The 21,873-nt window shown below is 41.6% G+C and overlaps 1 protein-coding gene across 1 annotated transcript in view; it reads left to right on the forward strand.

Moving 5' to 3' along the window:
- nhsl2 (NHS-like 2) overlaps positions 1–21,873 on the forward strand; it is a 235,347-nt gene that overhangs the window by 163,893 nt on the left and 49,581 nt on the right. Inside the window, exon 2 of the mRNA XM_085450713.1 lies at positions 11,360–11,596. Within this exon, the coding sequence (XP_085306839.1) occupies positions 11,360–11,596 (237 nt within the window). The remainder of the gene's footprint in view (positions 1–11,359; positions 11,597–21,873) is intronic.

Raw genomic sequence — 21,873 nt, forward strand, 5'->3', positions numbered from 1 at the left:
TGGGGTTCTATTACCTTAATAGCACAGAGACTTAGAGGTCACTTTCCTGACCTTTATTGTTTGGTCATAACAACAAAGGTCGGTATGGATAATGTTGCGGCTCAGGAAGCCTGCTGCTATTGGATAACGATACCCAGGCGGACGGCAAATCCTCCATCTGGGTCTCAGAGTACTCGCTAAATCTGATTTACTGCACACCTTTTATTAACAGGGAGGAAACACAAGGATCACACACACACACACACACACACACACACACACACACACACACACACACACACACACAAACATCTAGTTTTAGCCAAGCTTTTGCTTGGTGGTGACAATGTTATTTAGGACTCCCATAAATGAGTCTGCTGAGGACCAGGCTAATGCTAACAGCCGCTCATAAGCCTGTCATTCACAAATATAAACACACGCACACAAACAAGCGAGCCAATATTTGGTGTGCAGCACTGCGGAAGCTCTTCAGCTAACAACCACATTACACTTCCTCACAAGTGTGCGAAGGACACACTGATGTATTTTTGTTACGCATGCGTGAAATCTCTGCAAGCACTTGAGCGATAAAATGTTAAATATGAGGAATGGATAAGTTGTGTTTTAACCGTCCATCTGTGAATGTGTGTGCGACAGAGAGTGTGTGTCCGGTGATAACAGCTTGTCTAAACCTGCATCCTCCCTGCTGACACTCCAACACACACACACACACACACACACACACACACACACACACACACACACACACACACACACAGAGGGGAATTAATTAGTAAAAAGGCATCAGAGGAAAATAACTTCACCCAACACCTCGCTAATGCACGCGGGCATGTGTGAGTATGAGTGTGTCAGTAGGTGTATTGTGAAGGTTCCTCTCTATTTTGTGCAAGTGTGTGAATGCAGAGTTGTGTTTTTTTGGTGCTGGACTGTTTTGTCTTTGTAAGGATGTGTGTGTCATTTCTCTCTCTTTCCTCGGTGAAAGTTATCACTCTGGTGTTTTCTCTGCATCAGCTAGAAATGAGGGAGGGCGTTTCCCCCCACCCACTGCCCTGTTTGTTTTAGTCTGTCTTGTTCTTCTTCTTGATGGTAATTGTCTAACACTGAAATGCTACAAGGCTCCCCTGATTCTAAACCTTATCTTAGATGTGACTGATGATTCCACAGAGAAGCAGAGAGGCTTCCCCTTATTTGGTGTGAGGGAGACTCTAAGTGGGTTTTCATTTTATTGCTCTTTAGGTCATTCTTCCAAACAGTTGTGTGTTTAGACTCATGTTGTGTTGAAAGTAGGCACGCTCTGATCAGATATTTGGATATCAGACCGATTCTGACTCACTTTATTTCTTAGGATAAAAGAATCTATTCAAACCTATGGTCTATGTGAAGAAGTAAACCCTGTTAAATCATAAAGTAGTTGTTATTAACCACATTTTTTGGAAAGCTGAAACCTCCTGAATCACGAAACCCTTGAAATAGAACCTGTCTGACAAAGTGAAACAGGCTGGCAGGTCTCAAAAAGCAATACGTCGAGCCACGATCTAAAGAGAAGTAAAGCCACTGATATCTATCAGTCTGGAAAGGGTTAAAATCAATTTCTAAGGCTTTGGGATTTCAGCGAACCACAAGGGGAGCTTTTATTCACAAATAGAGAAAAACGGGATTAGTGGCGAACCTTCCCAGGGGTGGCTGACCTACCAAAATTACTCCAAGAACGGATCGACGACTCATCCAGGAGGTCAAAAAAGAACCCAGAACAACGACTAAAGAACTGTGGACCAATAGGGCCTGAAGTTCTGGCCTAGTCAAAGTCTTTACTTGGATCCAGTTGAAATGCTTCGGCACGACCTTAAACAGGTTAAAACCCTGCAATAACTGTGAAATAAAACAATTCTGCAAAGAAGAGTGGGCCAAATATCCTCCACAGTGATCTAAAAGAGTCATTGCCAGTTATCACAAATGCTTGATGGCAGTTCTCGTTTCCAAGGGTGTAACAGCCAGTTATCAGTTACCAGGGACAGTTACATTTTCACAGGTAGGTTTGTATAACTTTTTCCCTTAATAGATAAACTGCATGCTGTATTTAGTCAGGTTATCTGTGACTAATATTAGAGTTTGTTTCATGATCTGAAACATTTAAGTTTATGGAAAAATCCAAAAGACTGAGAAATCAGGAAGGAGACAAGCACTTTTTCACAGCTCCGAGAGCTAGAGCCAGCCGAAATTAGTTTTAGGAAGATGGAGATTATCACAAAGAGTGTAAAATAAGTTGAGTAGGGTAGGTCTGTGATCGTTATTTGCATTTCATGGGAATTAAAGCTCAAACACGGAGCTGGCTTGACATTGCACTGCATTTATTTCCAGAACAATCTTTTTTCTTTTCCTAAGAGCACTGAGGAGATTGGCTTTTTTTTTTCTAAATCTGCCCAGTGATGCCCAGAGGCTTGTGTCTCTCCTCTATCCAATCACTCCATCTTCCCTCCTTTTCATGTCACCGTGGTTACATAAGGGAGGAAGGGAAATAGTGACATCTCCACTGAGGATGACTGCGGGTGTGCTCTGTGTATATGTGTGTATTTGGCTGCTGTTCAACTTTTAATCAAGAATTAATTGTTAACCTGAGAGGAAACAAGTCTCCCCGAGGACTGGTGCGTCTCTCGTATCCGCCAGAGCAGACTCTGTCATCAGCTGCAGGTCTGAAAGTCTTTTGAGGTCAGATGCCATGACTGTGAAAACAAAGCCAAATCACAGTTATTTCTCTTTGCAAAACAGGGATGATTACCCAGACTTTGTCCTCCGTCACTCAATACAAAAAAAAGTTTAAGGTGACCATCTATTTTACATATTATTTTATATGTTACTGGTATTTAAAAAAAAATAATTCTCATTTAGGATCCAAACACTTTTTAAAACATATTTCTGTATATTTTTTTAAACCTCTGAAAGTATTCCCAAATGCTCCTCCTTTAAATGACGCTACCAGCAGTGCAGGTTAGAGGCTCCGATTACCCCTGAGAAACTTATAAAAATATAAACACTCATAAAATATCCCTGTAGCACACTTCCCTTAGTAAAAAATACAAACTTATTCTGACAGTGAGACCATATTTTGCTAATTTCTCACATACAAAGGAGGCGTCTATAGTATTTGCCAGGTAAATAAGAGATAAGCAGTCCAGACAAGAAAAATAATGTCAAGAAAAGTTTCTATAATACAATAGGTTAACTCCACAGAATGAATTATAGCTTTCCAATAAAAGTTAGTACTATTTACAAGATTGGCAATTCAGCTAGCTATTTTATAGGTTTTGTAAATTCCTTTGAGACTATGATTCAGCTCTTCTTATATTTCTAGTGTTTTTCTACATCTATAAGCATTTAAATGTGGGTGGATTCTAATTGTAATAGTAGTTAGCTCTGCCTGCACAGACAATGTGTGATTTAGTCATTGTAGGCTGGTATGGTGGACGATTTTTAAGCTTCTTCAGGTAATTCTTATTTGCAGGCAGTTGTTTTCAGCGTTTTTTCATCTAATGAAGCATTTGTCATTTGTCGTGTCACCTGTTTCTCTTCCAATTAAAACCACTGCTGCAGCGTATTCATGGATAAAGCCTCCTCAGTGCTGTGCATGGATTATTTAGTGAGGCACAAATACCCAACAATGGCAGTAAAAATTTAAAGTTTTACAGTTTTACTACCTTTTAAGTTTACTCCTGTCATCTTGGATTTTTAACTCAACTCCGAGTTGAGGGGGCATTTCAGATGAAAATTCATACTTTTTCATTTGAATTGCGCAATATGACAGGAGCAGGCTCATTTCAACTCTGCCTGTTAAATCTAGCTTTAAGTGCTAGCTAAAACTGGTTTTAGCTAGCACTCACACTCACAGGTTTTAGCCATAGACTGTTTAGAACATGGACATGATTCCAGGTCTAAATAACTAGGTGAAAATAACTGAAGCTATGGGCTCAGTAGGCACTGAAACAAGGGATTAAGTTAATCTAGTAAACAAAAGGAGGATCATCTTGTGTGCGACATTTACTGTCAAACAGTTAATGTCATCACAGATGAGAGGAAAATACAATGTATGGTTATGGTAACAGAGGAGGCAAAAGTAGCTTAGTTAGTGATGACTTTTAGTGTTTGCAAAAGCACAGATCCTCTATGTCTATGTGATCTGCCACTGAGTCCACTGAATAGAGAGAACACAGAGAGACGTGTGGATGTGCACTGACTCCCTTTTTTGTTAAGAGCAAGTAAAGTTGCAGTAAATCTGTCAAATTTGCCAGCAGTGTAGCCAAGTTAGCTCATTTGCTGGTTTCCATTAACACCACTCAGATCTCCATTCATTTATCATTTTTATGAAAGAGCTTAAAAGCATTTTATTAATCTGATGTCAGTAATATATGAATTAAAATCCATAGATTATTAAAAAAGCATTAAGGTAACACTACTTTCTTTATTAGTCTGTCTTCTAAGAGCCAAACAAGCAACCTTGCATGATTTTTGTTTCAGGTGTAGAAGCTCATACCATCGTCCTGTTTCCTAGCATCAGCACACCTCAAAAGCTGCATTTCTTCAGAACTTGCTCCCTGATTGGCACATCACGACCATGTTGCTTTGATTTTTTTTTCTCTTGGAAGTGACAGGTCTCCGTTTTTTATGGTCTTGAAACAGGTGACAGGTTGTACTCTTCTAATGTGGCGTACCTGTCACAGCAGATAGACGACCTCTGTAATGGTAGAGTATTACCGACCGGAATCTGGCCTTTTTATAAACTCAGCTGCTCCGTGTTCCTTTTTGCAGTCAGTGTTTTGCAACATTCAGTGTGGTTTCTATAATTTTTAATGGCTCTTCAGCAAATTTTGTTGTAGTGGCAGTGGTCTGGTTTGGTTACTAGCTTAACTCCTGCGAGGCTTCAAGCCTGTGAAAAACCTTGTTGGATTGATGATGACTCCTTCCTGTGCTGATGTGCAGTGAGAGCAGTGTGAATTCGTTTGCACACAGTCACAGTAACAGTAATGTCTCAAAGGTATGACAGCAAGTAAGGTAGTTAAAACGCCCCCCTCTGTTTCTCTCTTTGGATTTTCTATTTACAGTAATGTGTGCCACATTTTTAGAAACTCCCGAGGCTTCTGTGACTTTGGCACATATTACCTAATCCTCACAAGTGCACACATACGCTCGCAAACACAGGCTCACAGATTTGACTCACACACATCTCCAAAAAGTCAATGTTTGATGTAGCATCTGTGAAGCTAGAGCTGTATGTGTCACTCAGTAGGTATATGATGCATGATTTTGATTGATGACACAGACTTAAAGGATGTAGTGAGAAAAACGTCCAAATCCAGGACACAGAACCTCAGGATGGTGAGGAGCTTTATTGACTAATAGGCTTGAACACAAGGCACTGAGGGAGAGCTGGCAGAGTAAACCTTGTAATTCAAGCCAAGGACAGAACTGACTGAGGCCTAATGAAAGAACAGGGAAAAGGCAGGACACGAGCCTGGAAAACAGGGAGAAACATGGAGCTGAACTACAGCTGACTCAAAAAGAACAAAGGGGAGCATGACTATTTATACACTTTGACTGACTGGGGGATGACAACCAGGAGGGGGAATGAGATACAGATGAATACAAATAGATCAGGGGAAGTCCAGAGAAGTAAAACTAGCACAGGGAGACTAACCTTGACAGTGAAGCAGGACGTAATAACGAGAAAAATACTTGGAGAGAGAGTCTGTAGGTTCTCACTCATCCCGGTTATGATGGTCTAACGTTTTTGAGTTTAATACAACTTCATTTAAGTTCTTGAAAACCTGTACCATCTCCCCCAAAAGTGTCTTGATGGATGCTCAATCATCCAGGTAAGGAAATCCCACAAAGTTGATTTCATTCATCTGGATGTAGTATTTTCTGTGGGAAAATCCAAGTGAGCCTAAGTCTTCTGGTTGTTTTTCCAAGTGACAAAACGTTTCGCCCCACAGAAAACGGCACATCCAGATTAACAGAATCCACTTTCTGGGCTCTCTTTCAAAAGCTGATGGAGAGTCTCGGGTATTTGACCTGAAGTGGCTCCATCACTCCTGTTTGTGAGTCACTGCCCCAACCTGTGAGTTGTTAAGGTCAAATGAGTTCAGGTTTGAATGGCGGTTAAATTGTCCGGGAAGGGATCTCAGGGCTATATTTTTTAGGTTTGGCATATGGGAACATGTGCACATTGCAAGATTTGTCCACCATATCTGAAGTGCACTGCACTGAAATGCTCAGAATTCAAAACTAACTCTACAACTGCTTAAAAAATTCAAAAGTTCAGAGAAAATTAAACTCAAATAGAACAATAAAACTAAAGCTCAACATTACTAGACTAATGAGCAGAAACTCACATATGTCAACAGAGGGTTCAAAACTCAAAATGAAGACAAAAACTATTTACACGGTAGTGGAGAACTTCTTGCCTGCTTTTATCAGTGATTTCCTTGTTCTTCTGCAGTTAAATACAGCTCATTAAGCCAGTTTAATACTAATTTTCAAATCACGACAGTCCAGATAGTTTAAAAAAAGTATTACTAGCATTTAGAGTAAAGCTTTTCTATCGAACTATGTCACTGTTTTTCTTTATCTTTGAGGAAGGTGTGGTGACACCCGAACATGAATAACTGACAGTAAGTGTTTCAACATCTATCTGACAACATTTTTAAAAACAGTTTTGTGCAGACGTGAACAGACTGTCAGCTGCTACTGTTTTATGTAGCTGTACAAAACCTGAAGCTCTTTGCTTTTACAAGGCTGGAGGATCTTTTTTTTTTCCACTCCTTGTTTAGGTACTTTCTCTGCTCTGAGCAATCTTAAAAGTGCATCCTTTTCTATTGTAAACAATGAGCAAAGGAACCGAGCACTTTGAAAAGATGTTCTTAGAGAGCACTCATCCCTGTGCTTGTTTTCTCTCTGTGACAAGGATAGAGTATCTCTCACTGGATAAAGTTTTCTCATTTTCTTTATGCATATTTCAGCAGCGCTACTTTTTGAAATCAACTTCAAGTTTACATGGCGTTCGACCTCTGTCGACGTCTGTGAGCTTTGTTGTGCAAATTCTGTCTAATGACCAAAACTTCCAAAAGGTATACGGTGCCACAAACAACTAGTCTGAATTCTTCGGATAATTTAAAAGTGATGTACACCTGCGACACAACAAGCTTCACAAAATGAAGCAGTTTTGTGTGCCGTCAACCTCTGGGAACATTTCGAGTCCACTAAAGATCCTCTTGCACCCTGCAGATATGGTTTTACTTCCTGTCACAGACCCTTGTTACACACATACAGGCTTAGACTTTGGTTACAAAGGCTTTGTGTGCATCTTTTCAAGTGGCAACAACAGCTAAAAATGAATTGTGAACATAGTTCGGATATATTTTGCACAGACGAGTCAAAACATATGCAGTAGTGTAGATAGGTCTGCCTGCTACCTATTCTCCAAACAACTGAGGGGGACAAAGTCAAACTCTTTAATGGGATATTTAGCTCGCAGCAAGACAGATTTAGCCAGTAAACAGAACAACTTCAAGAGCAGGCAATCCACAACGGAGCGCAGAAGACTTTCTCACTGTGTTCACAAGGATCCAAATAAAAATTAAAATACCAAGGGCTCCATGGTGAGAGTGTATGTCTGTTATAGAGCAGGTTATAAATCATGCATGATCGCCTTTCTTCCCCGCTCTGAGACTGATGCTAACTGACGTGCACTTCTGTATCATAAACAGTAGCTCTCTCTGGTGGGAGCTGATTGTGTGAAAGCAGCTTAGGAAGATGAAGCCGGTAGCTGGGATGGTGAAATTGTGATTCCATACAGCGCGGCGGGTTTTGTGAGGAGAGACGTCTGCTTCAGAGCAAACAAGACACGATAGTGCCGCTGGATTCTCGGCAGAATAGCGTCTGTCTACCGGGAACTGAGCGCACTTTAAATTTTAACCAGTCTTTCTCAAATCAAGACGTAGTTCCTGCACAGTCCCCTCGGAAACGCATCCAAACCCACACATGTTGGTGCTGATATTTATACTTTGAATTCTGGATGTTTAGCTGCTGTTGATTTTCCCGAGCTGAAGCTTGGCAGCGAGTGGGAGTAGCTGCAGCAGGATTTGACATTTCTGTTAGAGGACAGTCTGTCTCCAAGAAACTGCAGATCACCTTGACACTAAAAGTCTTGTGTGAATCACTGTCATTTACTGTCAAAAGAACAAAGTGAACTGAACTGAAGCCTGAGAGACGGAGCTCTGTTTTGGTCTCTCACTCTTTTGGAAGCTTGATGCTTTAGATGCCTTATGTAAAGGCAGTAGGTTCGGTGGTGAATGAAGCTGCATATCAAACCTGGGTATATTGTTTTATAAGAAATAACTCTCATGTCAATGCACCTAAATAATTTAAATTTATTCTTTGAAGTATTTCTTCCGGATTTCTGGATTTGGATATTGCTTGGAGTCACCTCTGCATGTGGGCCTTTTGATTTCTTACCATTCCAGTTATTAATTCATTTCCTTCTTAGCTCAGACTTTTCTTTGCGTCAGCTTGTTGATCATGAGATAATTTATAGTCAGATGCTTTACGTAACGGGTCAAGTCATCTGCTCTTTTTGAGAATGTTGCAAAGTTTTGATGTTGGGATGACGGTGATGGAAAGCTTTTATTCTTTTACTGAGTCAGTGCTTTCATTTTCTGTGATTTTGTGGTTTGGTCTAAAAAGCAGGAAAGAACTGGAGAAAATTGTTGTGGTGTGCCGTGCGATTACCGGAGCCACTCGTAACAACCTTCAGCCTTTGTAGATGAAGGTCCTCTCGATGACGATCATCATTTTGGGCCCTCTGTGACTTGCAGATAGATTCAGACTGAAATTTGTTTGTGCTACAGTTTACTTAATCACATTTTGAATTATTTCCCTTATGATTAATGGTGAAAGTGTAATGTTTTGATCTAGTATTGGGTTTCATGTATGTACTGTATGCACCTTGGACTGTAATTTCACTGAGAAACAAAATATTATCCTAAGAATAATCTAATTTAACCATAAAAATTGCATAATATAATTATACTACATTTTCTTTGAATATTTGACCATGAAGTTGTAGTTACAAAGATACGGTGAAGGCTAAATGCCTTACTCTACAATAACTGTATTAGGCTTCACCCTCCACTCGACCCTGAAATTCATAGGTGATTAAAAATATTAATTGATGGAGAAAACATTGCTAGGATCATAGCTGATTTCTTAGCTTTCTACAAGCTGTCTGTATATCTGGTTCTCTGAAGGAAATGTCTCAGCGTGTAATTTTGAATGTAGTTAGACTAAACGGCAACATAGCTGCAAGTAATTTAACAGGGGAGTTTGTAACTGTGTTGTGTTTTGTGTTTTTATAGCCTTTGCTGAAATTGCATTGGAGAAAATGGAAAAAAAAAAGAGCAACAAAGTCTCAGAAGAAATACTGAAAGAAATGCTGTAAATGTCCACTGTGCGATGCGTACTGATAGGCGAGTTCCTTCTGTTTTCGGTGGAGCACATCCTGTACCTGAAAGATACTCGCATTGCTCAAAATGAGAACTCACTGTGATTTGTCCTCAGTAAGGCAGACCAAAACATAGCTAATGTGAGTCTATAAAAGTCTTGACACTTAGCAGCCAGCTTGGTGACAGCAGTTATTGTAAAGCCCGTATCTAAATGAACAGAGAGAGCCAAAACAAACTTCAGTGGTCACAGACACACTAAAAGCATTAGGTCTCCACTCAGATCGGATAAGAAACACTTTAAAAGTTTACCCACTTTCGTCCAGAATTTGGGCTTGTTTCCCCACGTTGTGCCTCTACTAGTTTAACAACACTGTGGCTTCATTACACTTTAATATAAAGAGGTCACGTGGTCATTGTGGCTCATCCCACAAAGGCAAAGGCCAAGTGAAATTCACATTATGGATACAGAGAACGAAGATGCAACATATGTAGGCTACACATAAATCTTTACTGATCTTTAGCGAGTGGATATGCCTCCTACTGATAGCGATGTGAACCTCTGTTGTCCACATCCATGTGTGACAACATTACTGGCTCAGATATTTCCTTGTTCACCCTCTTAAATGGTTCTTTAGGGGGGAAGCAGCGTGACAACCTACACCTTTAGTGTCCTCTTTTGCCAAGTTAGCTTCCAGAAGCTTGACAAAGTTTAACCAGTTTGTTAAGTAATTGTTACCACAGACTCAGCAACAAGACAAATGCTGGCTGTAATTGCCTTCTCCTGCTGAGTCTGTGACCCCTCGCCTGCATTTCCTTTAAGAGCCTGGCCTTTCATTTGGATATCATCTGCTGTCACATTTCCCGTGTTTGTTACTCGTGTTTTATCAGCCACTGGATGTGTCAAATTACTTCCTCGATGCTGATTCAAGGCGACGTCTCATTTATGTCGGCACTGAATGGCCATTTGTGATCGCTGTGGATGATTTGTTTTGATTGTCTGTTTGTGTTGGGAGGGTTGATGGTGACAGGGACCGACGTTTCCTTCCCACTTTTTTTTTGGCTTTTCCCTCCTTTTGCTTTTTATTTCTCCCCCCTCTTTACACGAACACACCTCCCTCTTTTCTACATTTCTGCCTCTAAATGTCATCCCTCCTTCCTTCCTCCTCCCACTCATGTTCTTCTTTTTTTCCTAATGCCACAATCCCTTTTTGCTTCTTTTCTCTCATACCTCCCTGCCCTAATCCTTCTCTTCTGTCTTCTCCGTCCACTGTCTCCTTCCTTTTCCTTCCTAATTAAGCTCTCCTCTCTGTTTCCCCTCTAACTCTCAACCTCTCCTCCATGGTTTCCACTCTAATCCCTCATTTATCTTTTTTTTTCTTTTTTTACCCTATATCCCGCCTTCCTTCCTTTCTTCCTTCCTACCTCGGTCCTTGTTCTCCCTGACAACACATACTGCGTTATGTAATCTACGTCTCTGGGTATTAGTTATGCAAATTCATACATTTTTATTTATGTATATTTTTTCTCTCCTCCCTCCATCCCCTTCTTTTATCCTCCCCTACCTTGCTTCCTTCACTTCCTACACCTCCCTTCTTCTCTGCCCCTTCTTTATCTTTTTATCTTTTCTTTTCCCCATCAATCTCTCTTCCTTGCCATCCTCCCTTTTTCCCTCCAATTCTCTTTGCTTCTCTTCTCTTCTTTCCCAACCATTCCTCTGTTTTTCCCTTTCCCCTTCCCACTTTACTCTAAATAATCTTGTTTCCCTCCCTCTCCCCTCTCTTACCCGCTACTGCTCTCTCCCTCCATCCATCACTTCCTCTCCACATCCCTCCCTCCCATCCTTTTTTCCCCTCCCTCTTCTCCTCCAGCCACCAGCGGACTAGAGGCAGAGAGCGGCAGGCGCGGTGGCAGCAGCAGCAGCCACGGCGATGGAAACCACAGCAGCAGCAGCGGTGGCGGCGGAGGCAGCAGCAGCAGCGGCGGCACGGCCCACTTCAGGTCTCCATGGCAACAGAGCGTGAACGTGTTCGGCTCGTGGAGCAGGCCGGAGTGTGTCGAGGAGCTGCACCAGCAGGCGCAGCTCAACCTCCAGAGCCTACTGCAAGGTAAGGATGCATGGAGAGGAGGAGGAGAGGAGGGATTGGATGGATCGAGGGAATGTGTGCGTGTGTGTGTTGTGTTTTGAGTGGGTGGGAGAGGCATGGAGGAAGAAGCGAAGGTGGGTGGGAGACTGTTTACACGCGCGTGTGTGTATGTGTGGTGTTGGACTGCACTGATATGGGTGTGTGTCGGACACTTTAAACATGCATGTGTGTGTTTGCATGCAGATATGCCGTGCGGAAGGGTGTGCGAGTTAGATTCCCCCTCATATGTGGTGCTTATGTTGTGCTGTAGAGTGTGTGTGTGTGTGTGTGTGTGTGTGCGTGCTGGCTTAGAGTAGCACTGCTCATACGTGTTGGATTCACCTTGCAGGGTTGTTCTTAAGAGTAGTATTTTATCATTCAGCGTGTGTGTGTGTGTGTGTGTGTGTGTGTGTGTGTGTGTGTGTGTGTGTGTGTGTGTGTGTGTTGAAGGAATGATCACTACTGCAGAAACGGGCATGTTTACATTATAGTTGGCAGTCCATGTTTGTAACTCTGCCATGGTGTTATTTTTTTAAGGTGAATGCTGCCATCTTAATATTAATCTCTTGTTTACTGAAGAAACTGCTCTGGTTGTATACACTGTGCAACCTCTGTGTGTGCGCGCGTGTGTGTGTGTATGCAAATTAGCCCTCAGGGGAACAAGGTTTTCCATTTGTTCTCAGGTACTGTTTCTCTTCTGTCCCCTCCTGCCAGTTGCTTCTCCATCACTCTCTCTTTCTCTCTCTCCCTCTTGTTCTCGCTCTGTGACTCATACTGTCTCGCCCTTTGCCCGGCCCTTCCATTAAAACAATCAAAGTGGGTTGTTAGCTGAATGAACGAGGGGGGGGCTGAATGGCAGCGAGACAACCTTGAACACCTGAGAGAAGGAATGAATGAACAAGTGGGATCTTACAGCACATTTCATGTCTTTTCATTGTACTGATTTTTTTTGTTGCATTTGTTCTTAGTTAGTTGTCTAAAAATTTCCAGATTTGCCAACAAATCTATAACCAAAGCAAGCAAAGTAACTACATTTGAAATCCATCTCTCGGTACGCTTGCTTTTCTACCCATCTTTGGTCAATTTGCACTTGAGTCGAAGGCAAAGGACTTCTTTTTGGGTTCTTGAAAATGTTTTACTTTGCAGTGGAGAGGCTGCTTCTTCTAAAGCTGATGGGAAATCCTGTTTAACATTTAGTGGGCCTTTCACTAGACATCTCATAATGATCCTTGGAATAATCTCCATCAGGGTTTAAATACTCTTTACTTTTCCAAGGAAACTTTTCGGATGAGAGAAGAAGTCCAACTGCTTTCAGCTCACGCGCTTAAGACCACTGAAGACAGAAAGATATACCACTGTTATACATTATAGAGATAAATATTTTGGGCCAGGCCTCTTAATCTTTGAGTTCAGGTGATTTCACTTTCGTTGTCACAGATCTATAAAATCATGGTGTTGTAACAGGATGTGACAGGATGTGAAATGTCTTCTCTCTCTAAGAGATATTATTACATAGAGGAAGGTTTTAGGAACTTCAGCAGCTCTGACCACATAAAGGTACAGAGCATGGCTGCTGGGCGCTGAGGTGCATAGTGTGTAAAAGACACCAGTGTTCTGCTGACTCAGTAACTCCAGATCTCCAAACCTTCTCTGGCATTAGCATCAGCACAAAAACTGTACACAGGGAGCTTCGTGGTAATGGACTATCATGGCTCAGCAGCTCTTGCAGTACTTTGGTCGTTACGCTCTATGTCAGTTGTTGCAGATTTAACTTTATGAAGAGTAAGTAGTACATACAATGTGTTCAGAACTATTTTTCATTGTGGATTAATACACATTTGGCACTCCAGTGATTGCAGGGTACCATGCCATATGTAGTTAAGCTAAATTCCACTGTTACTGATCTCTGTTGGAATAGACTGGAGCCCTGGTACAGGCATTTGGTATATATGTTTTAGAAATCAAAAGCTTTGTATAACACACAAGAATAACTCAAACAAAAGCTTCATATTGAAAGAAAATTTACTGTCACAGTGGTGCATTCTGTTAAAAACCGAGGCAAATGTATACTGATGGATTCTGTGTTTTGCACATTCCCTAAACATAAAGTTACTGACCACGGAGAAATTAAAAGAAACAAGTAAGCATAACTCAAGTCAAAGTTTGTTATAAATATGCTATAGAAATAATCTCAGTTGGCCAATGTTCTCTGTATTATACAAAATATCCTATGCATAGCAGCCACTAAATCCACATTAAGAATAATCAGATAAAGTAGTACTGTACTATAAATAAGACTGTGTTTGCATAATAAAACCCAGATTACAGAGAATAAGTAGGTTTTTTAACACTGTTTTAAAATGACAGAGACTGGGAGCTTACATGAAAATGCCCAAAGATTAGGAGACGCCATTGAAAAAGTCCTGTCGCCTCTGCTTCTGCTTTTGAACCACACGTTGGTGCAACACTTGCTTCCAGAACAGCATTGGCAATGATTCTAAAGGTCTGAATAAATGGAAGACCATTAACCTGAAACCTAATCGCTTTTGAAGATCCCACAGTTTTCCAGTGGGTTGAGGTCTCATAACTGCACTGCATATAATTAACATATTTATATATGTCCATTTCTTATATTTAAATCTGATAATTTACCATTATCTGGTCTAAGTACTCCCACTGAGATGGCCAATGTGTACTGCCCAGGATGTACTCTTTTGCCCTTTGACAGTGATGATAGGGCAAGCACACCCTCTTCCTCAGCACAACATCTCCACTGATCCAATCCACTAGCAACTCTAGGCAGAAAACAAGACGGGGTCTTACCTTTACTTTACATAAACCTCACTGCAGACAACTCTAAAGCTGACCCAGCTGCTACAACCTGACATTAGAATAGCTGCATCGCAAGAAAAGGAACTGGTTACCCCGGTAACCGTCAGACTTGGTCATAGTGTGAGCTTCTTCTTTTAAGGTAGGATTGTCCAACAGACTGTAGAGGCAAGGAGGTAATAGAAGCTCCTGGTCTAGTGTCTCCTCCAAGTTTCCCTTCCTCGTGTTTCTCCATATAGTTTCCATAATCAGCTGTCCCACCCATAGTTCCACCATGCAGCTGCTAAAAGGCCCACAGCATCATGCTCCTTGGTTTAGGTTTGGCTTTCCAAACCTTTTGTCACATTGCTCACTCAGATCAGTTATCCTTTATTTAGTCTGGCATGGTGTAATTAGACAACTATAGGATCTAAATAAACATGCAAGATACACATTAAACCCAAATATTCCGCCTTGTGACTTTGAGGCTAGAAATCATTCAGTTTGTTAAAGGCATCCGCGAAATTCTGGCAAGTTCTCATTTTACTATCTGGTTAAAGTTCTTAATACATAAAAAAAGTTATGGTACACATTTACGTTAAACGTTAAACATAATGAGTCATTCATTATCAATTAAGCCACAGTTTTTCCACTTTTTGTCTCTCCTGCTGTCTGCTAGTGCGACTGCTGCCATTACAACGAAATGATACTTTAGCGAGGCGAAAAAACCTAGCCGTGCTTTCATGTGGTAGCAGTTCGGACCACAGCTCTCACAATGTGAGCGATTCTTAATTTGCAACACAAACTGGAACAAAACACAGTGAATGTGCAAAACTTACGTTTACTCTGTAATTTTCACACTTTTGTGAGTCTACAGTGAGTTTCTGGCTCCACAGACAGCATGTTCGACACCCCCTGCTGTAAGTGACAAGTCCTCCCAGACTTCAGCAACAAAACGTCTCCTGTAGTTTAAGAGAACCACCAAATCCCTTTACTGTAGAGTTCAGGTTTTATCTATTAGTCTTATGTCATTCCCAGCCATCTGTGGCCATCTAGCTAATGGCTTGTCCTGCTGTCATCTATTTCCTTAACAGCCTGTCTAACTTAAGGTCAAGAGGGCTGGAGCCTAGCCTGGCTGTCATACAGTGAGACAAAGATGTGTACCACCACTATATACCATTGAAAGAAACTAAAGGACAATACTAAGATCTATAGTGTATACATGTAAGCATGTATTTTCATGCATTCTGGCTTTTTACTCTATTTGAACAGTTCTGGTCGGAGTCGTGTGAGACCTGTCCAGAGTCCTTAGCCTCAGCATCCCACAATCCCCTCTGTTTGACCTGTAGGTAACTTATCCTCATTCACCATACCCAGAGACCTTCAAACTTAGATCTCAATAGCTTTAACCATCACCAGAAAGAACAATTTTATTAACTGGAAAAAGAGAACAAAATCATCAATAAATCAGTAGCTCGATTTTCCAACAGATCATGCAAATTTAGAAAAATTTACTTCATGTATTTGGAACAAAAACAAGCAAAAATAACATAAAGACTGCCCATCGTGAGTCTTACAAACAACTCACCTCTTCACTGTACTATTTCTATTTGTTTGTTTGACCACTGCTTGATCCACTGACCCCCCTGTGGTCCCTCATATGGGTCAGCTTTTTTGTGCAAAGTCCTCCACTGGAGGACGGACCCAATTAACTTCTTTGGCCTAAGCCAGGCTGGGCCCCATGGGCTACGGCCTCCACCCCAGTCCTGGCTGCATGGTAGGACCCCGTAACCCTGTCTCAGCCAGGTTACACTGGATGCTTGTTTATTTTCCCTTAACACAGGGGGTCTTTGAGTCACTTTTTCTGGTCCTTTCTGGACTAATTTGCATTGGAAGATCCTACCAAAGTTTAATTGGCCCTGACAACATAACTCCTGGGATCACCAATACACATAAACCCCTCCATCGAGATAAGGTATCGATTCATGTGGTGGGTGGGCAGTAAGGAGCTTGGACATTTCAAGAGGGACTCGGTGTAGAGCCACTACTCCTCCACATCAAAAGGAGTCAGTTGAGGTTCTTAGGGCATCTGACTTGGATTCCTTCTGGACACCTGCTAGGTGAGGTATTCTGTGCATGTCCTAGGAGGTCCCAGGGCAGACCCAGGACTCGCTGAAGAGATTATATCTCTGGTTTGGTTTGGGAATGACTTAGAGCTGGAAGAGGTGGCCGGGGTGAGGGAAATCTGAGCTTCTGTGCTAAGACTGCTGCCCCTATGGCCCGAACTCAGATAAGCAGTAGAAAATAGATGGATAAATGGATGGATGGAAAGACGAAGTCCACCCTGGGCAGATCACATGTACGCCTACAGACAATTTACATTTACCCTAACATGTGTGACGAAGTCATGCAGGAGAAAATGCAAACTCTGCTCAGACAAACCAGAAAGTTTCTTCATGTAAAGCAGAAGGTGGATAACTGATGCTAATGGATGCTATCTTGTATGTTTAGCCCATAACAAAAACTAGTTCCTGCAAGTGTTCAGTGACGTTTGAATCAGTTATATAATTCTGAGTCATCCTAAAGCCAGAAAACAGAGGTAATTTCTTATTTTTGGCTGCGTTGTCCAGCCCTTCATGTAATAGATTTTGGAGAAGAAAAAAAGAAGAAGAAGGAGAAGCTTGAGGGCCGCAGAGGTTTTGGCTACTCAGGTACTCGGATCAGTGTGCTGCTGGTTTCGATCTTTGCACGGGATTTGTTGAGAAAATATAAAACATCATGAGACTCATCCTTTAATTCCTACAGATTACTTTATTGACATCACTTGTTGATCAAAAGGAAACGTCGAAAAGGCAGCATAACAGAACAGCTGACGACACAGGAGGCGGTTTGTGTTGCTTCTCCGAGTCTCTTTCCTACTGCATGTGTGTTTATGTGTTTGTTAAGCCGGTTATTGTCTCAGATGGGCTGGCATCTTGTGTATGATGAAAATAAGATGGATGAACACAGTCGTGGGTGGACAACAGACACCGGTGTTTGTGTGTGTTTGAGAGAGATGGAAACAGACTGTGTGTGTGTGTGTGGCCATTCATCTTTTTCTGTCGTCTGTGCTCATTTATGCTGCTTTGTGTTTATGCCTCTATCTCTGTGCGTGTGTGTCCTTCAGTTTGTGTGTGCGGGTGTGTGTTATATAACACCAAAGCGTCCAGCTGTACCTTCTCCCTCTCTCTGGCCATCCTCGCCCTCTGTTTCCCACTGGCCTTAGCTCAGTAAAATATTCATTCTCCTTCTCGCTCCTCCACGCTCTGCCCTCCATATTTATGAAGCCGGCTGTCGTCCGGTGTTAGACATGTCTGCTGCGTCTTCTGCCGAGCTTCAGCTCCCCACGGCACCAAGATTTATGTGAGATTTATTTCACTGTTGCTGCTAAGTGGGCAACAACAATCCCCTCCTCCCCCAGCTCGTCATCAGCGCACAACCACAGCATGATTAGCACACTGTGTTTTCACAGACTTGTACCTCTTCTTTTTTTTCCTGATTGGATTTGTCATGTGTGTAGATTTGCCACAGTGAATGAGCAAATTTCATTCAATATGCAAGTCCAGTATAATTAGATAGGTCTTCAGTTTCATCCTCATTGTGACTCCCACGTTCAGAATGTCCTCTTAACTAAATGGGAAAATATGTTGTTTCTCATTGGCTCTAAAGCCAAACGCAGCTTTGCTGTTATCAAAATGATGCACATAGTCTAATCCACTGCTCTCGTGGTGAAGGTTTACTTAGGTTTAGCCACACACGATGGGCAAATACTCAGTTAGGATAGAGTTTCAAAACAACGGGGAGAGTAAAGGGGAGCTGCTATAGTCACTTACAGTGGAAGCTCATTTTAAACATGGCCAGAGGTTTGAAACAATGAGGTCAGTGCACATATAAGTATTCCCTGTGAGACTCGGGTTTCATACTCTTTCTACTTCTGGGTCTGTATGATGTCAGAGAAAGGGGATATCCCTGATATGCTAACCTCTATGCCTTCTGTTTTTGAGGGGCAGCCAATCAGAAGAGGGTAATTCTCTCCTCCATAAAGATGACATCTGACAAGCTCAACAGCACCTGTAATAACATGTTTTGACATGTGCTTTGTATGTGCTTTGACGACCACTGGAATAGTTTCTGGGTTTTTCCAAGGGTAGCCATGGCAAACTGTACTGGCAGTGACCATCCTCACTAAGATTTGATGCACACCCAGTCATTTTGTCCTGGAAGTACGCCTAAAATATGACAGAAACTGCTCAGTTCAGAAACGAGAAACAAAGCTTACTCTAGTAGTCCACCAAGGAGGAAGGAGCTAAAGGAACAGGATCCTTTGTGGGTTAAACTACGTGCTGCACTGAAGCTCAGCATGAGAAAAATCAAGATTATTTTGAACTGTAAATCCTGCAGAGATACTCTATTAGAGTTAGAATAGAGATATAGAACTGGTATGAATGTAATAGGTGATCTTTAAAGGTCACACTTTGCTATCTGAACCATGTTTGACCCCAAAAGTTCAGTTTGATTGTCTTGTGTGACCATTGTGTACCTCGCCCACTAGAAAAGAGGGGACAGTGTGGGTCTTCTCTGGCACCAGTCACTCATTCATTATTGCTGTAACATCCTTGATATAGGATCTCAACCTGGAAGCCTGTGACGTTTCACAGGCTTCTTCAACTGTCTGTGACGGCGTAGGGCACGATGAGCATCTGCTCAGTTGTAGAGCGACAGGATGGATCGCAAGACTGTTAAAAAGCTGACTTTCCACTGCTTCTTAGGTGTGTCATGATGACACTTGTATCCAGCAGCAAGTGCTTTGCAAGCTACCAAGCTCCATTCAGCAGACATGCCCACTCAACCTCAGTCAGTTTAGCTGAGAGTTGCAACAGTTGGTTGGTTTTCTTGGATTTCCGTGTGTAAATCGAGAGAAGCTATTCTCAGTTTATCCTGCATTCAGTACAAAATCTAAGATGGAGCAGGTCCACTGTTAAATCCAGCCTCGAATAATGCAAGGCTTGTCATCCTTTGAGTCTGAACTCATTGCCTTTTACTGGCACGATTCAGTTTGACTCAGCAGAGAAGCCCATGACTTCCCGAATTCAACCGCTTCTTCATTGACAGCTGCGTTGGTGCAAAATGACTGAAAATCACTGAGTAAATAAATGCATAAGGCGTGTGAGAACATTGCATGTCACTGCGCCAGAAAAGACTCCAAAATAAACCAAGACGTGAAGAGACTTGTGAACTCCACCGTACTGTCCAACAGCATCTGCAGCACAAACATTCCTATTTTAACGTCTTGCAGTCAGCTGAGACTGAAGAAGTCACTTGGATGAGTGACGAAACGTTTCTCCCACAAAACGTTACGTCCAGATGAACAGAATCAACTTTTGGAGATTCCCATTTTAACACTGAGGGAGGACTAGAGATGCTCTTTTCAGTCCAGGGTAGAAGTCAGACAGCCACAAGGGCAGTGGACTAAAAACACGCTGTGACTCTCAAGGAGAAAATTAACTAAAAAACCTGAGAATATTCAGGGCTGTAACACTGGTGTGTGTAGGCCAGCGAGGGGAGTCTGAAAGAGGTTCTCTGGCACAGTAATCTCTATAAATTTGCATAAGAGTATGCAGAATCTGCAGGCAAAGGGCAAGATTTAAGGTACCAGCAGGTTTTTGGTATATCTGATTCTAGAGATCTTTTGAGCAAAGTAGGAATCTCATTTCCTCTTTTTTATTTCAATTACTAACTTTTTACAGTGCATTAGCATTTATACATATATACATAATGACCTACAGACATGAAAGGAAAGCTTTGCTCAGATATCAGTTTTTTCCCCAATTGCCTGAAATCTGCATGGTAACATACGATGTATACAGAAACCCTCTTTAACCCTACGCCGTGACCTTCCAAGTTGTGGGCTGCGTCGACGCAATGTGTAGTTGCATTTCTTAGGAGGTGTAGGTCAGGTTGTATGGAAGGTTGTGGCGTAGGATTAAAAAAGGGGTTTCAGGTTACGTCTTATGTTATGATGTGGATTTCACACAGAAGTCTCAATTAGGTGGAAAACAGCAGACCTGTCTATGATGTGTTATAGTACATGTTATACTTAGGCATTTAAACAAGTGATAACTGTTTAACTGATAACTGGACCGTGGGTTTACCCTTCAGTAAACACCAGTAAGAAAATGAGCCTGTTATTATAAGCAGGATCTTATAAATCCATAGTTGCGGAATAAACGTGAGCTCATTGCAGATTGCAACTGAGAGCAGGGCTCGTGTTTTACAAGTGCCTGTTCTCCACCAATTTTAAGTCCCGTAGGGCTCCCTCACACTCCACAGCATGAGTCATAAGTGCAGTTTTGATTTGATTAGCGAAACTTATCAAAATGAACAAGAGAAAAATCATGTCATGTTTTAAGCCTGAGCTCCAATATTACACATTTAGTGAATTGAGTAGTGCTGTGTTTTTCTGTCGACTGAAATATTGCGGGTGCAGTATCATGAAAAAAAAAAAAAATTCTACTGTTTCTAATTTTTTAAAAGAGAAGATCAAAGTTTGCTTTTTTGCTTGCTGTGTTGAAATATTCATGTGCTGCTCCTTAGCAGTGATATATTATATTTAAAGCCTGGCGTTACACTCCACTGAGAGCAGACGTATTATATTCTGTACAGTTTGTTAATATAAAAACTTTGACAACACTGTTTTCCCTCCATCTGCACTTAACTGACTGTTTGTCCTTTGCTCTCCCACCTGCCTGTTTTCTTCCTCTGCAGACAGATTTATTGTTTTCTTCTTGAGATGTGCAGAAGCCACGTTTGTTTTCTGTATGTATTTTTTCTGCACTTCTCTAATCAGCAGCCAGATTTTCATATTTATTCCTTCACATTAATGGTGAACTTTGTATTTGAAGTTTAACTTATGTCAGCCAGACGGACTCAAGCATTCATACATACTTTACCACCTCCTTAACGCTCAGCACTAACAGTTTCTTCAGTGTGCGTAACCGCTTTGTATTAATTCACACATTTGCAGAATGATTTTACAGCAGTTTGAATTATGCAGATGTGTAAAACACTGTGCATGACTTCAGCCCTCGGTCTGATTTAATGCAGCAGTTATAATCTGCATAATTCTGCTGTTAAGTGCTGTCTGTTATTTTTGAGTGTTTTGTTCTCCCACTAACATTACACTGATGAAGTTCCCTCCTTTAAGAGGGCCACTTGGAGACCTTAACTGGAGTTGTTGACAGTCTTTATCAGAGTTTATAGTGAAGTTTTTATTTTAGTTTGATTTAGCAGCATGAGGCTTGATCTCTTGTACAGGGCGCCAGATGTTGCTGTACGACATTGCTTCAATTTAATAAGCATTCAGTTCTATTCTGTGGATCTATTTTTTTGTGTTTTTTGGTATGTAGCATAGC

The sequence above is a fragment of the Copadichromis virginalis genome, linkage group LG3, assembly GCF_057382275.1.
Source record: "Copadichromis virginalis isolate Kocher_CV1m ecotype Utaka linkage group LG3, C_Virginalis_male_GT1.1, whole genome shotgun sequence".
In the NCBI taxonomy this organism is placed as follows: domain Eukaryota; kingdom Metazoa; phylum Chordata; class Actinopteri; order Cichliformes; family Cichlidae; genus Copadichromis; species Copadichromis virginalis.